Source organism: Pimephales promelas, chromosome 2 (genome assembly GCF_988280905.1).
Source record: "Pimephales promelas chromosome 2, fPimPro1.hap1.1, whole genome shotgun sequence".
NCBI lineage: Eukaryota > Metazoa > Chordata > Actinopteri > Cypriniformes > Leuciscidae > Pimephales > Pimephales promelas.
The window spans coordinates 11,441,406-11,459,738 of NC_142770.1; the positions used below are offsets into that span (position 1 = coordinate 11,441,406).

Sequence of the window (18,333 nt, forward strand, 5' to 3'; positions counted from 1 at the left end):
ATCATTTATTTTACTTTAAAAGTTCAATGATATCCTTTCTTTTTTTCTGTGATAGATGGTGTGCTTGTTTTACTCTCTCTACTATCAGATTTTTTGTTATTTTAGTTTTTATTAGTGCTGCCAAATCGATTAATCACATCTAACATAAGCGCTTTTATTTACATAATGTGTAAATATATTATTATATTTAAATATACTATATATAAGTCTTATTTACTCCTTACTATATTAGCATTTTTTTCTGTATTTTATACTTATTTATTTTATACATTTATTTTTACATATTTACTATCTGTATTCATTACTTATCATTCTTATATTATTTTTTAGTCCTTACTGTTAGATTTTTTATTTTATTTTTATTTATATACATTTAATTTTAACTTTTTGCATCATTTTTATTATGGATATTATTGTTTTCTCATAATGTTGGCTTATATTTACATAATCCACAGTGTTTTTTTTTTTCTCTTTACTATGATTATTACATATTTTTACTAGGGCTGTGCAAAAATTAATTCAAAATAAAAGTCTGTGTTTACATAATATATTTGTGTGTGCTGTATATAATTATTTTGTGTATATAAATACACACACATGCATGTATATATTTAAGAAAATGTGTTATTCATATATAAAATATTTATATAATATAGATTATGTATTTATATATATATATATATATATATATATATACAGAATTTAGGCGCAAATAATTCTTAAATATATACATGCATGCATAGGTATTTATATATACAAAATAATTATATACAGCACACACAAATATATTATGTAAACACAGACTTTTATTTTGGATGCGATTAATCGCAATTAATTTTTGGCACAGCCCTAATTTTTACTTTTTTTTTTTACATAATTACATTTATTTTCATTACATATTTTTGCTTAATATTTTTATGTAAATTTAATTATAATTCTAATAAGTTTTTATTTTTACATTCCTTTTATTATGATTTTTCATTACATCAGCTTATGTTTACACATTCAATACATTTTTCATAAATTGGGAGGTTTGCGCTATATATCACAATAGCGCTGAATTTTGGGAATCTCTAATGATCGTAATCTACTTTTGCGCTTAAAAGAATGAATTAACTGGAGGGTCACTACTGCAGTGCATTTATCACCTGGTTAAACCCAGCTTGTTTAGTGAACAACATGCAGGTTTTCGAGCTGAAATGTGCGAAAAACGCTGCTTGACGAATTCGCCCCATGCACATTTCCGCTCCACAGCCTCATGCTAACACAAGCACTGCAGTGCATATTGTCAGCGAATGAAGTCTAACTAATTTCATCAAGGTTTTGGCAGGAATCTGAGTGTGCAGAAAGTGCAGCAGCTGTTTGGTCCATGCCTTCGTGGACTGATCTGATGGAAAACGCCACCAGATGTGCGGGAAAACCAATCCTTAGCACTGAGGACTGTAATTACACCAGATTTTCAAATTAGTCATTCACCGAGTACGTTTCACCCAGAGGCCTGCTAAACCACTGAAAAGGGAAGTTAATTGTGAGACAAGTTTTTGCACAAAACACAAACCAAAAGAAGAAAGAAGTCAACTGTGAATCGAATGACTATAATCACAGCTGCGTGTATTAGCATTCTGCAGAGCGTTACATTACCCGTGACCTGAAGAGGCACCGTATCTTGTTCGTCGTTAATGCCGACCACGACCTCACAGCGGTACATTCCCGAGTCGCTGGATCGCAGGCCTGTCAGCACCAAGCTGGCGTTGTAGCGGTTCTCCGGGTAACCCGGCAAGGTGACGCGACCCTGGAAGGCTTTCTTCACCTTGATTATATTGTCTTTAGCCACAAGAATCGATTGCTGCTTTTGTAGGCCGTCCACGCCACGTTGACCCCACAGTTTGGTCCATTTGATGCGGGGCGGTTCGTTAGAAGCACTCGGGCGCAGAGTGAAAACACACGGCAGGAGGGCCGTACCCGACAGAGGCTCCTGGACCCTCTGGTGAGTCACTTTACGCATGTTCACCACAGTGTCACAGCTCACCATGCCTGAGGAAACAGGAACAAACGACAAAACAGATCATATTCAAGCATTTTAATGAAACGTTTCTAAGAAAAAATGCCAATCTTTCTGTAGAGTCCATCAGTGTTACTCTACTTACTTTAGTTACTCTAAAAAAGTAATTATTTACTAGTTACTAATTACCTCTTAACAGTGTAATTAGATTACTGTGCTCTAAAAAGTATTTAATTACTAATTACTTTCAAAATCCCATATAAATCTCAACCAACTGAATAATACAAGGATAGACATGAATCTGTTTTAATTCTTTCCAATAAATACTATAAAATTGCATGAATTATCCTTAAACAGACCAAGGTGGAGAAGGTTACATTATAAAAACATACTTTTTAACATCAGACAATACATTTTGATGTTAAACCCACTATTCTTTTATGTCTGATCTCATGACATTTCACACTTTTTTCATACATATTTTACAAGATGCCTAATTCATACGAATTTGTACGAGTGCGGTCGTACGATTTAGACACCTCAAAAAATGCATACGAATCGCTGTGAGATCTGATTGATCTATACACAGTATTTACCTCGATTACGTCAGAAGTAACTGTAATTAAATTACAGAAAAATGAAGAGTAATCCCTTACTTTACATTTCCAAGGGGAAAGTAATTAAATTACAGTAACTAATTACTTAGTAATTAGTTACAACCAACACTGGTGTCAATAAAAGGCACATTTCAAACACAGTGCCAATTCAAAGTGCTTTACATGGAAGAAATTAAAATAATCAAAAGAAATCAGAATAATTAAAACAGTTTAGAATAAATAAAAAAATCATAATAATAAAAATAAAATCCAGTAAATAATTAAACAATTTAGTAAAAGAATAATCCAAAACTGTATCAAAGTTCCCACAACAACAACAAAAAAAAATTAACAGCTAAACTATTTTCAACATTAATAATAATAAGAAATGTTTCTTGAATAGCAAATCAGCATGTTAGAATGATTTCCGAAGGCTCGTGAGACACTGAAGACTGAAGTAATGATGCTGAAAATTCAGCTTTGACATCACAGGAATAAATCTTTAAAATCTATATTAAAATTGAAAACAGTTATTTAAATGGTAATGATATTTCCCAATAATACTATCAAATAAATGCAGCTTTGGTGAGCATAAGAGACTTTGTCCTACTATTGATAAAAACAGGCAAAATACATATTTGTGCTCTTCGAGAGAAACATACAAGGTTATTTAGCTAAAATCAATATTAATACATTATACAATAGTAAACAATTCATTATTTATACTCTCCCTATTTGTGTAACATAAATTCAGCAAACCCTGGCAGCAGTGACCGCACAGGCAAATGGAGGTATAAAAGTAATAATCCCTTTTGCCTCAAAGGTGAAAAAAAATCAAATAAAATCAATAAGAGGCATGAGCAAAATGGGGGTTGATGCATAGATGTACAAACAAGCACAGCGCACTACAGCGTTTTTTTTTTTCTCATCACCCAGTGAAATGCAATTCCTATTATGTACACTTGCATTAGCTTAGAACAATGTGTGCGGGGGCCAGTCGTCATTCTCATTTGCATATGGGGAGGTGAGAATATAATTGCTGCAAGACCGATTGAATGAATGACATGAGGTAAGACGAAAGAAGAGAGGGTGCAGACTATTCCGAGCGAGAGCGCAAAAATTCACTGATTTATTTTCATTAGAGTGGGCTTTTGCCCAGCACCCCGTGTCTTGGCTTGCCCTGCCGTTATTTGATTTGATTTTAATGTAAAGAATGGAGTCATCTACCAGTACAGGGAAATGTCATCTTTCCCAGCCCCAACAACTCCTCAGCATAATTACACGGAGAGATTGGGACGCTGGGTGAAGGAGATGGCACAATTCTGACTTTAAAGTGCTTTTTCATTTACTTCTCTTTGTTTTAAATGAATTGATTTAACAGTTTGTGTACTCTGGACACTTTTTATAAGTGCCAAGAGGAGTTATATATCAGGGACAGGAAATTAACAAGGGCTTGGGGCAAAAATGCCACTAAAATATACAAAAAAATGACCCTAATTTCAAGAACTGTCCACACGCACAATTAAGCTAGATCTATTATGGCTGTCATGATTAAAGTGAGATGTGAAATTAATGAAAAGTGTAGAAAAATTAAAAATCACGTTGCATCAGATTTCTTTTTAAAAGTGGTTTGCACCATTGAGCATTAAAACCAATCTCACACATTTCTGTTGAGCGTATGAATGCAATGTCCAATCAGAGGCGTTTCGGAGTTTATCACAGACTGAGTTCTCAATCTGAATTTGTAAATTTCTCATCACAACATGTGATACAAAACTGTTTTTCAGTTCTTTTTAAATCAACCAAATTGTAAGCCTTTTAAAAATGTATATATTTACTAGGCTTACATATTTTTACAAACACAGCTGAATCGAAATTCGAAAGCAAACAGCATCATCATTATCTAGCCATGCTGTTGCGGTGCATGTTTACAGCAAATATGATGGCATAAATTCATCTATGATGACTTTTAGCTGAAGCAAGGAGGATAATGTCATCTCTAACAGGCAACAGTCATTTGCAGGTAGTAATAGCGAATATCTTGGTAGAGATGATGGCAGCCCACTCGTCTAACGGCACTTATACTCCGTCCCCACAGAAATGGACTGTACATAGGTGAAAACGCTAGAGAGCGAGTGCTTGACAACATCAATGGGAGGGGTAAATGGACCTGCAATTTTCTTGTTGAAACGAGGCACATAGGCTATCTTCACAAACATGTTACGAAGGAAATCGGTTAGCTGAGAGGAAAGGTTCAATTTGAGTGTGCTCTGTTAAGCAGTGGTGGACTAATGCTGAAAACTATGGGAGTCAGTTGTAGCCTACTAGGATTCATTAGCCTACTATAATATTTAAGGTAAAAATGAAATGACTTTACATACAAACATATTTTTTATTTATTATAATAATAAAGTTATGTAAAAAAAATTAAATGGTGACTGTCATAAAAATTTGCCAGATTTATTCAAACATGCATGAAATATTGAAGAATTGATATCGGTTTGCAAAAATGATATATATATATATATATATATATACACAGTATATACAAACATGTAACATATATAATAATAATACACTTTAATTTGCTGATTATTTAAATGAAAAATAAATTAATAGGCCTAATCTGGAAATATATATATATATATATATATATATATATATTTGGGAATACATAAATACACTCACCAAAAGGATTATTAGGAACATACGGAGGCGTATTGCATTTTTTTTCTGAATTAACGAGTTAATTTTTCATGAAGAAAAAAAAATTTGCTCTGTTTTTCTAAATTAATGAGTTAATTTTTCATGGATTTTTTTTTTTCTCTGTTTTTCTGAATTAACGAGTTAATTTTTCATGGAATTTTTTTTTGCTCTGTTTTTCTGAATTAACGAGTTAATTCAGAAAAAACAGAGCAAAAACTTTTTTTCTCACGAAAAATTAACTCATTAATTCAGAAAAACAGAGAAAAAATATTTTCTCATGAAAAATTAACTCATTAATTCAGAAAAACAGAGAAAAACTTTTTTCTCATGAAAAATTAACTCGTTAATTCAGAAAAACAGAGCAAAAAAAAAATTTTCTCATGAAAAATTAACTCATTAATTCAGAAAAACAGAGAAAAAAAAATTTTCTCATGAAAAATTAACTCATTAATTCAGAAAAACAGAGCAATTTTTTTTCTCATGAAAAATTAACTCATTAATTCAGAAAAACAGAGTAGATTTTTTTTCTTCAAGTGAATGCAATACGCCTCCGTAGGAACACCTGTTAAATTTCTCATTAATGCAATTATCTACCAACCTATTATCTACCAAATATCAACCAATCACATGGCAGTTGTTTCAATGAATTTAGGGGTGTGGTCCTGGTCAAGACAATCTCCTGAACTCCAAACTCAATGTCAGAATGGGAAATAAAGGTGATTTAAGCAATTTTGAGCGTGGCATGGTTGTTGGTGCCATACGGGCCAGTCTGAGTATTTCACAATCTGCTCAGTTACTGGGATTTTCACACACAACCATTTCTAGGGTTTACAAAGAATGGTGTGAAAAGGGAAAAACATCCAGTATGCGGCAGTCCTGTGGGCGAAAATGCCTTGTTGATGCTAGAGATCAGAGGAGAATGGGCCGACTGATTCAAACTGATAGAAGAGCAACTTTGACTGAAATAATCACTCGTTACTTTTGTGAAGCCACAACACGCACAACCTTGAGTTGCATGCTCAACAACAGCACCAGGAACCACTCATCTCCACTACAAATAGGAAAAAGAGGCTCCAATTTACAAGAGCTCACCAAAATTGGACAGTTGAAACTGGAAAAATGTTGCCTGGACTGATGAGTCTCGATTTCTGTTGAGACATTCAGATGGTAGAGTCAGAATTTGGCGTAAACAGAATGAGAACATGGATCCATCATGCCTTGTTACCACTGTGCAAGCTGCTGGTGGTGGTGTAATGGTGGGGGATGTTTCCTTGGCACACTTTAGTGTCAATTGGGAATTGTTTAAATGCCACGGCCTACCTGAGCATTGTTTCTGGCCATGTCCATCCCTTTATGGCCACCATGTACCCAGCAGGATAATGCACCATGTCACAAAGCTTAATTATTTAAAATTGGTTTCTTGAACATGACAATGAGTTCACTGTCCTAAAATGGCCCCCACAGTCACCAGATCTCAACCCAATAGAGCATCTTTGGGATGTGGTGGAACGGGAGCTTCGTGCCCTGGATGTACATATTATATTATATTATATTATATTATATTATATTATATTATATTATATTATATTATATTATATTATATTATATTATATTATATTATATTATATTATATTATATTATATTATATTAATTAAATAGTAGATTATTTAATAACATTTTTCAAAAACTGTTTTCCGGTTTGAAAGCAGCAGCACAACTGAAATCACCCGATTATAAATTAAAATCTGTTTGCATGTGATGTCTGGAGAGGGATCGACAACTCCTCCTTCCACCAGATCTTGTCTCAAAGCCCATGCTTTCTTTCCTTTCTATCCTCCATCTCCAGGGAAGTCATGCTCACGATAAGGGAAAGGCACAGAATTATCTTCCTGTTGCCTGAATTCATGCTTGAGGAGAGTATAAGCAGAGAGACTGCAGAGCATGACTTTTTGTTTCCCAAGCCCTCGATGCCCACATGCAAACACTTATAATTGTTTTTATGCATGTTTCTCAGACGCATTAAAACAGATATGTAGTAAATTAGGCTGCTCTCCGGATACAGTTGTGCCAACAGTGTGAAAAATTGTTTCTTCTGTAATGTTTTGTGTGCAAGCCTGATCTAATTTGCCACGTTAAATAACCAGAAATCAAATGCAGATACCTCCTTAAAAAACAAATTACACCTCGGAGTCAAGAAATAAAAAATTGCTTTGGTCCCACATGGGTAAATAATGAATGTAAGAAGCATAGCAAAATACACCAAATCTGCATTTAGATGGAATTTTTTTTTACAAGCATAACCCCCTGGAGATAGTCCTTTTGTTTGAAATTCTGCCGTAGTTTTTAATCTTTCCTCGTCCGTCTGAGATCGAGCCAAAAAGAAGGCAAGAATATTGAGGGTTACAGGGGGAAAGGACTAGGAAGAGTTTGGGGAAAAAAAGAAGCGACCACTTGCTACTGTTTTCTGCTCATTGATGTATTGTGACTATTTGCCGTCCTCTTTGAACACCTGAAATGCATTAAGTGCTGTCAGAAGCCTTTATCATCCCAGAACAGGGAACACAAGGCAACAGCGCTCGTACGCATCTCCAACATGGATGTTTTTGTCCTTCTCCCTTTCTTTCTCTGCAGGCTAATGTAATTGGCTGCTTGCTGACAGTGGCCTTATTGTCTTCAATTACCCAGCAGCCACGAAATGACTGATCGATTGCGGGCCGGGGTTATGCTGACGATCATGCCTTCTGTAGTCTTTTCATTCATTCCTTTCGACAGTGATATTTGAGGGATTTTATAAAAAAAATGGGCCTTTTATTACCAAACCGACCGAAAGGAACACCACAATTAATGATGATAAAACATAAAAGTCAGATATAAAAAAGGTAATAATAAAAAGACCAACAGGAGCCTGATTCTATGAAGTGAAAAAGCCACCTACTGTACTTTCTTTACACAACCTTCATCTTAAAAATAACAGGCGGCATTCGGTGGTGTTAATGCGAGCTGCGAATGTCACATTACCTACTTCCTTAAACTTGCCTTAATTATTGCTGCAGCCACCAATGTAGAAAAGATAATGACCGCCACAAAGAATGTGTACTGCCATATTTCAGAGCAGTGGCTACATATATACAGCCAAAAGATTTTTTTTTTTCCATATACATGGTGTATGAATTAATGAATCAACTAAAAAACGTATTGAACATCAACAACAATCAGCACAAAGTGTTCAAAAGGATAAAAACACAAAAAAGCCCAAAGGCTTGTTTCCATTGTTGTCCTTAGGATATATAATATATAATAACCAAAAATAAATCAATAAAGTTAATGGCTGACACAATGATATTTTAGCCTGTGTTCTGCTATGTTAAGTGTATAAAAATAATAAAAAAAAATGAAAATAAGTTAACGGCTAACAATAAATTAGCGCATGTTCTGCAATATTATACTAATGTGTATAATAAAAATAAATGAATGAATGAATTCATTCGTTTTTAAAGCAATAATAATAAGGAGTGACAGGAACTACCACTAACAAAGGTTGGATTTAAAAAAAAAAAAAAACGCAAAAAATACATTGAAAGATCCTAAATGATTCAAATACTGTCAAATACAATGTAAGTTCAGTTTACTTAATTTTATTATGCAAACTCGTTGCCTTAATTTCATTAAGTAAGCATCAAATTACTCTCTTACTTAATCCATTTAAGTTTTGTCAACTTAATTCTGTCTGTGATCTGAGGAAGTGTACTCCCAGAGTGCATTGCGGCATGAATAATTAAATTGCTTTTTTTTCTTCTATTTTTGGCTTTATTTTACCATTACAATTTTATTTGCTATCGTTATTGGGGTTATACTTACAAGAGACAGCAAAAAAATAAAAAAATAAAAAAATAATGTAACGGTCAATTAATTAAACATTTTATATATATATATATATATATATATATATATAGACTCAAACCAGTCAAGTATGGTGTAAAAGGTTTTTCTGAGTAACGAAGGCATAGCACGCAAACAGTACAGATTACTAAGAAATTTTAAGTAAGTTCAACAAATTATTTGACATTAAGTAAAGTTGACAAAAAAAAAAATCTTAGTAAGAACAATGTTAGATTTGTCTGCTTCTTTATGGCCTTTCCTTAGACAAAATACAGACAGCCTTCAATGATGTTAATATGACTGTGAATGTTACTAGACCTCCTTAAACGCTCTTTAATGGTTTCCATGAGAACAGAGATACAAAGCTAATGCAATGAAGAATTCGTAACTGTACTGCGATTTCTCTTTAGAGCCATGGCCATTTTAACAGGCCACCATTTGGCAAACTGCCCATTTTTGTTGCTCTTTCTTTCAGTTACCTAACCACAGGCCGAGACTGTCCTGTGGCGTCTAATTGCTCAAGCGATCGCAATGCCCTCACTGAGCTTGAAACATTCTTATATCCACAGCATTTGTGAAAAACTTGCGAAAATATTCTCGACGGGAGCCAGTAGCCTTGAAGTAAATCTACATATGCATCATTTCCACAGAATAAGAGCTGTTTGTTTGATTGCCACTCTTAAGTAGGACCTCCAATGGTGTCTTTCATCCACTGCCACCGCAGATACGGCCTTCTCCAAAACGGTGTTTGAGAAGTGGAATCACTGGATTAAAAATGAACAGGTATGCTTATATGGTGTCAAGCGCACGCAGGCTGTCGTAATGACATTCCCTTTCTGAAAGCGTCTCGCATGAGATGCTCTCCCCCGGAAACCCCCCAGAGGTTCCCGACATATTCACAGAGCCATGAATATTAACCGAGCCCAGGGTGTCTGAGCTCAATATCTCCTGTCTTCCTTCCTGTCTCTTGCTCAAATACACACACATACATAAAAATACTCTGAGTCCAGAGGCTTGACTACATTTCCTGCTCTCTGCTAGGTAATAGCACATTTATTTAACGTGATACGGGGATGCTAACTTAAGTGTCCCCCCCTCTCACATAAATTGTGGCAGCAGCTGCGCAACTTATGCATGACAATTGAAACTGAATGGAAGACTGATTGGATACTGTACATTAAAAAAAAAAAATTATGATTCAAGATCTTAGACAAAATGTCCATATTACACTCACCTAAAGGATTATTAGGAACAACATACTAATACTGTGTTTGACCCCCTTTCGCCTTCAGAACTACAGTATGTGGCATTGATTCAACAAGGTGCTGAAAGCATTCTTTAGAAATGTTGGCCTCATATTGATAGGATAGCATCTTGTAGTTGATGGAGATTTGTGGGATGCACATCCGGGGCACGAAACTCCCGTTCCACCACATCCCAAAGATGCTCTATTGGGTTGAGATCTGGTGACTGTGGGGGCCATTTTAGGACAGTGAACTCATTGTCATGTTCAAGAAACCAATTTGATATGATTCAAGCTTTGAGACATGGTGCATTATCTTGCTGGAAGCAGCCATCAGAGGATGGGTATATGGTGGCCATAAAGGGATGGACATGGTCAGAAACAATGCTCAGATAGGCCGTGGCATTTAAACGATGCCCAATTAGCCCTAAGGGGCCTAAAGTATGCCAAGAAAACACCATTACACCACCACCACCAGCCTGCACAGTGGTAACAAGGCATGATGGATCCATGTTCTCATTCTGTTTACGGCAAATTCTGACTCTACCATCTGAATGTCTCAACAGAAATCGAGACTCATCAGACCAGGCAACATTTTTCCAGTCTTCAACTGTGCAATTTTGGTGAGCTCTTGCAAATTGGAGCCTCTTCCTTTCTTTTTAGATTCTTTATTTCAGTCAAAGTTGCTCTTATCAGCTTGAATCAGTCGGCCCATTCTCCTCTGATCTCTAGCATCAATAAGGCATTTTCGCCCACATGACTGCCGCATACTGGATGTTTTTCCCTTTTCACATCATTCTTTGTAAACCCTAGAAATGGTTGTACGTGAAAATCCCAGTAACTGAGCAGAAATACTCAGACTGGCCCGTATGGCACCAACAACCATGCCACGCTCAAAATTGCTTAAATCCCCTTCCTTTCCCATTTTGACATTCAGTTTGGAGTTCAGGAGATTGTCTTGACCAGGACCACACCCCTAAATGCATTGAAACAACTGCCATGTGATTGGTTGAGTAGGTAATTGCATTAATGGGAAATTGAACAGGTGTTCGTAATAATCCTTTAGGTGAGCATTTGAACTCATTCCTGCCATTGACAAAACTTTGCGGCAATCCACGTTTTCACTATTATACGGTAGGGGGCGCTGATAAAAATCTTGTGAAAGTGTACAAATTCACCGGATACAAAACAAGCAATAAAAGCATTGCTTATGCATAGCTAAGCTACAAATTACTTGTACTAATCATGTATTGCTCATGACTAATCAATTTCTCAATAGTTTAATACAATCGTATTAAAATACACCAATTAAACAAAAAAATGTTCAAATATTCCTAAAATAGATTTCATGATGGGCGACTGGTGCAACCTTACCCTAGTTAGCAGATGATGAGTTAAGGGAATCAGCAGAAAAAAATAATGTTTAACACTCATGAAGACAGTGTCCTTATTTACACCATGGACATCCCTTGAGAGGGGTTTCGATGGAGAGTGAAGTGAAGAGTGCCAGGACATCTTTATGCATATTATGGGCAGCCTATCTTGCCCACTGCTGCTGACACTAGAAAAGAAAAGTGGCGCGGTGGACCTCAAGTGCCACACCAGACACCAAGCAACTGGTGCAGATGGCAGCGAGCAGGTCAGGGACCGAGAGACCCGGACTGCAACCCTGCGAGTGCCCGATAAGAACCTGGTGTCATCTGAAATCAGAGGAGGCCGGTCTGTGAAACAGTGCGTGCAACACAGCCTTGCCAAAGTTCTTACTTGGGACCTGGTCTCGCACAGCTGAGCATGAAGCATTTGCATCTACAAAAGGCTTTAGACGGCGTATAGGATTCAGTCCCACACAAGCTTTGCAACAGTGTCTTCCCTTTTTATAGCACGTGGGCACGGTATCGTCAATACCGGCATTAGAGTGAGTGATGACAAGTCTTTAGGTGGCAATGTGAGGAAATGAGGCTTTCTGCGAATGAAAGTGTTCCTTGTGCACTCTCTATTTACTGCAGATGGAAGTAGGCAGAATCCAGCCGAGGGGGATTTATAACCGATGTCCAAAAGGCCTCATCGGTGACTGTTCAAGGAAAGGTGTGCGCTGGTAATTACCACAAGATGAAAGGACTAGAGAATTTTTCTAGCCTGATAATACCAAACTCTGCTATTTCGCTTTGCTTCGTAGACAGAGTCTGGAATGGCATAATTGAAAAGTGTTTTCTTTCTCGCGGCGGAGGCGCTTGTCTGAAGTATAAAATCATCAGAGATGTATAAAGTACTAGAAACCCGGACTTGAGTAAAAGTACAAGTGCTCTATCAAAAAAGTGTCTTGAGTAGAAGTTGAAGTGCTCTTTAAGCACCACACTTAAGTACTAAAGTATTCAACATTTTTTGTACTTAAGTATTGCAAGCAGTTTATTTAAAAATTCACTACTTAAGTACTAAAAGTAGTACAAGTATTGTGTCATGCAATTCTTAAAGAAAGCAGTCAAAAGTTTGAACTAGAAATCAAATAAGGCGCTTTGGCGGGATACAAATTTGCTTTGGTGGCCATTGCAGGACAACCCCTGCATTAGTTGTCAATGTGTGTGTCAATCAATACCATTACCCTATAAAACTGGCGTGTGATTTAGGCAGCATGAAAGCCAACTTGCAACGAATGATTCGTAAATTTTTTATAATTGTAACGAGTAACTAGCAGAACATTAAAAAAAAATATCGAAGTAAAAGTATTATGTAAATTCATCGAAAATATCTACTGAAGTAAAAGTAGAAGTATGAGAAAAAAAACAATACTCTAGTAGAGTACAGATACAGCATTTTAGCACTTAAGTACAGTACTTAAGTAGTTCTACTTCGTTACTATACATCTCTGAAAATCATTGGTTACCCGTAAACCAATCACATAACGTTTGGTTATGACGTGTGTTATTCGCCAGCTCAGCCGCATCGAACTTCCACTGTAAACACATGTATGATGCCGATGAAAACGAAACCATTGACCGAAATACCGGAGTGAACATGGCTGACCGAGTTTTGCTGCCTCCTTTACCTGATCCTACATGAGTGCAACCAAGTGGGACACAATCACAACTATCACTTTGCCGGCCTTTGGTCTGCCCAGTTTCTCGCTGACGATCGGTAATAGTTGATAAATTAAACTTCTCCCAAAACCTGTCGGGGGTAGGGCCACAACATCACCTCCATTCAAAATGTTTAAAAAAAACCCTCTTATTGTTTGGGCTTCAGTTTGCAAATGCGGGGAATATTCTCCACAACAGAGCGAATTGTATCCTGTGTTTCCATATCCGCGGTCGTATTCGATTTCCCAAACCTAAAATACAATCTTAAACTCGGTGCTTAGCGTCTACGCCCTCTGTTCGTTGATTGGCCCGCTGTTTTCAGGCCGGAGGAAAACTGAGAAACATGTCGATGTCTCAGAAGGAGTACAGAAGCAAACTAAAAAAAGAAAATTCTGCCATTAATTTGCACACCTCGTTATAAACCTGTATTATTTTCCTTCTTTAGTGGAGGACAACAGACGATATTTTGATTGCTTGAACTTTTTGTGCATACCGTGAAAGTCAATGGGGTCCAAATAAGACATTCCTCATTGTATGGACAAAGAAAAACAGTTTTTGTTCTACAAAAGAAATAAGGTCGTACCATTTGAAATGGCATGGGGGTGAGCAAATGGTGACAGAATTGTCATCTTTAGGTGACCTATCCCTTTATGGAACATGTCAGAGGGGAAAACACTGAGTCTCTTTACAAACGACAAGCTCTTTCAATAGAGTAGGCCACCAAAAAAGAAAAGAAAAAAAAAATGCACTAGCAGTCTGAGGTTTCTTTGACAGACAGACAAAAATAGATAGATAGATAGATAGATAGATAGATAGATAGATAGATAGATAGATAGATAGATAGATAGATAGATAGATAGATAGATAGATAGATAGATAGATAGATAGATAGATAGATAGATAGATAGATAGATAGATAGATAGATAGATAGATAGATAGATAGATAGATAGATAGATAGATAGATAGATAGATAGATAGATAGATAATTTAGCCGTTGGTTTTGGACTTTTGAAATTTGAAAAAAGTTGTTACTGAGTCAACCAGGGCATTTGATTGACAACTGTGCTTCCCACGACTGAACAGATAAGAGTAGATGAACGCTCAGATTGAAGAGAGAATGACTCACTGTGTTCCAGGGTGAAGAGTAGACACACAGCCAGGAGAGGCTGGAGCGCAGTCAAGCGGAGCTCCCCCAGCATCCTGAAGGACAAACAGAGAAACAGACACAGAAAGGTGGATTCATTATCATTTCAGTCATGTCAAAATTAATTAAAATCAAACTACCAAAGCCTGCCAGTGCATTTTCAGTCTTTCTTTCAGCTTATAGAAATGAAGTGACCTATCAAAGGCTTGATAGGTCAAAATATTTAGAGCAAGCCTCTCAATCTTGATGTCCAATAGCAAAAAATAAAATAATTATATTGTGCTGAGCTTAACCTGAATGTGGGGGCTCTGACATTTAAGTACGTTAAAGCACAAAAATCATTAGTTATCACTGCAGGGTTCAAGAGTACGGCATTTTTTTTACAGGACTTACACAGCAGTGAAATAACTCGCAACAGATCGCTTTTGTGAATCTTTCAAAGGCAAGCTGTTTTTTCTATAAGATGTAATACATTTTCAGAGTACTGGCTGATCAAACCTCAAGATAGAAAAACAAGATGGATAGAATCATAAATATATACACATACAGACAGACAGACAGACAGACAGACAGACAGACAGACAGACAGACAGACAGACAGACAGACAGACAGACAGACAGATAGATAGATAGATAGATAGATAGATAGATAGATAGATAGATAGATAGATAGATAGATAGATAGATAGATAGATCGATAGAACGACAGATTTAACAACTGCCCGATAGATAGACCGAACGACAGATAGACAAAACTATACAGAAATGAACAGAATGACAGATAGATACACATATGGATAAATATGGATACCTGAGTTCCCATATTAACAAACCACTCAACTAGGTTTTCATTACAGGGCCACCAAGCAGATGAAATGCCTGACACCCCCAAGTAGCATTATTACAGGCAGAAACTCTTCAGTACAAACCAAGTGTTAGAGAGACAAAGAGCCGACAGTAAATAATAGATACTGCAGATTCGACTCGCAGAAGCCAAGGGCGAAATACAAGCCACTGTCTGAGAGATTGAACAGGGATAACCAGTGTACATTACAGCAGGCCGCTCACCTGCTCTGATTCAAAGACGAGCGCAAGGACAAATAGAGAGGTGCGCTTACCAGTGCATCAAAATGAACGAGACAAGCGGTTCATTTGCGACCGCACAGTCGATTAATCGCTCAAAAATTAATTTGATCTCATCTAATGGGTTAAATGGGCAGCTTGTCAATTCAATCAAAGCTTCTAGCATCTTTCTTCTCTCTTTGTTCATTTCCAACACGTGGAAGCTCAATTTCTGTTCCCGACCGTGTGACCACTGTTAACTTACATCTCTGCCGAGAATCATGGGAGTTTATCTTGTAATTGTATCTGCAGGTTGGAGCTGTGCAGTTTTCGCTGGCTGTCACAGCCAGGTGACAGATGACAAACCAAGAACCTCCTACATGGAGGTAGGCGAGCATTCACAAGCAAAAACTAAGACAAACCCACACACATACTAAAAGAAACTGATACTCAAATAAAAGGAAGCCAATATGCTTTCAGGAAAATGGTTTGGTGTGATAAATCCCTATAAACACAGAGTCCCTTACAGCTCAGTCCATAAATCTGTTTGTATCGTAAAAGATTTTCTTTCTCAAATGGTTTTTCAAGAAATAGCACGGTTTAGATGCTGCCCACTACCTCTTCAAAGTGGGAAGGCAATTGTGTGCTGGCATGCCGTAATCCTGCTGTTGTCTTGCCCAGCCTGGGATCTCTGATCCTGGCAAAACATCATGCCAGACCTCTGTAGACTCCCACAGCCTTCGGCCTCCAACTCATCCCGAGTCAGTCTTGTACTCTTGTTAGGGCTAAAGCAAGCATCACTTCAGTTTAAACTCGAGTTAGAGGTTTTTTTTCTTCAAAAAACATTGAAGACCCAACTTCCCAACTAGGATTTTGGGTCCTTCAGCATAAATATCATACACAGTGCTTAGCATAAGTGAACTCCCATGCTAAAGTTGACTAAAAAGAGGAATAAACAAAATCATCTTTTGGAAATTGATCGTTGGACACCAAGGATCTTTGTGAATGAATAATGGATCCTAAATAAATAAATGTTCTTCCTTTGCAGGGTGCATAAATCAGGACACCCATATGTTAAATTCCCATAGAGGCAGGCAGATTTCTATTTTTAAAGGCCAGTTATTTCCTGGATCCAGGATGCATCCTGATAAAGTTCCCTTGGCCTTTGAGATTAAAATAGCCCCACATCATCACATACCCTTCACCATACCTAGAGATTGGTAAGGTTTTAGCTATGATAGCTGGTTTGGTTTGCATTGAGAGATGATCTTATGAAAAGTACCCCATGCCAATCTCTATGGTGAAAACTTATAGGAAAAACGAAAGAGAATGTTCTTTGAATTTTTTCCCCAATGGGCAGAAACTCAAGGAGAACAGTTACAAAACATCTTAATGCATCCGTCATCGGCAGCCTTGCCACTGTGAGTTATTGGACACAGTCATGAATCAAGCCAAAGTGTTGCTCCATCAGAACGCACACATACACACCACACTTCAATGCAAACACAGGAGATATGAGCGTCCCTTTTCCCATGGCAAGACATAACAGAATTTTCTGTAAATGTCTTTATGCATGGTACATTTGCAAAGCGGATCTTTTATCAGCCTCCCTGAAACGTTTATTGTATCTTTTCGTGGCGTTTCTCCAAGACAATTCACGAGTGGGTTAAAAGCTCACGTCTAAGCCCCCAGATCTCTATTTGTGATGCAAGACAAACAAAATCGTGCCTTGAGGGGCACCATAAATGCACCAAACAAAAAAATAAATGAATCACAGACATTCATTTCTGTGTTTGTGTGCAATAGAAAAAAGAACAAAAGAAAAGGAAAAGAAAAAAAGAATGTGCACCACAATATCAGCACTAAAACTGTGCATTCTGTCTATCGTATGGTTGATAACGGATGGTGGGTCAGCCTATCGCCATTAGCAACGACGCCGGTATCAACACAGACCGGAACTGTCCATCATTCTGGGGAGTGACCTGGTCCAGAAGGTTGAAAAGAAAAGAGAAGAAAAAAGGAAAACAAAACAAAGACCACCATTCATTTCCATGCCATTGCTGACTAGTTGAAGGCTCTGAAACCTCAGCGTCAGTAGCTTCCTGTAAAAAGACGCAATTTGGATCTGGATCTGGATCTGTACAGACATAGCGCTTGGTACGTTTTTAGTCTTCAAACCAAATTTGGGTCTCCAGCCGACAAAGTTAAAAGTCCCGTCTGGTCAGTAGTCGGAGAGTAGGAGGTCATTAGTCTAGTCTACCAGCCCTAACCAACTTAACCAAGATGAGTCACCATGTAAAAACCAGGTCCACCAGTTGCTGGTCCACTTGACCAGTTACAGTAGATAGCTAGATAGATATTAGTCAGATAGATAGAAAGATAGACCAAAAGAACGATAAAATGGACAAAAGATTGATAGTATGATACATAGAAAGACAGATAGAACAATAGATGAACAAAACAATAACAGAACGACAGACAGAAGAAACAAATGATTAATTGTTAGGTGATAAAATTATTGAAAGATGGAACAATAGAACAAACTAGAACGACAGAAAGACAATAGACAGAACAAACGTTTGATTGATAGAATGAAAGGCACTTTTTAGACCTGGTATTAACAAG

The 18,333-nt window shown here is 37.0% G+C and overlaps 1 protein-coding gene across 2 annotated transcripts in view; it reads right to left on the reverse strand.

Annotated features, from left to right (window-relative positions):
- The window catches only part of ncanb (neurocan b), a 138,185-nt gene that overhangs the window by 91,760 nt on the left and 28,092 nt on the right, over nucleotides 1-18,333 (reverse strand). For both annotated transcript variants that reach the window (XM_089135050.1, XM_039682292.2), the window contains exons 2-3: nucleotides 14,629-14,702; nucleotides 1,642-2,034 (exon numbers count right to left, since the gene is read on the reverse strand). In XM_089135050.1, coding sequence (XP_088991176.1) covers nucleotides 1,642-2,034; nucleotides 14,629-14,702 — 467 coding nt within the window. The remainder of the gene's footprint in view (nucleotides 1-1,641; nucleotides 2,035-14,628; nucleotides 14,703-18,333) is intronic.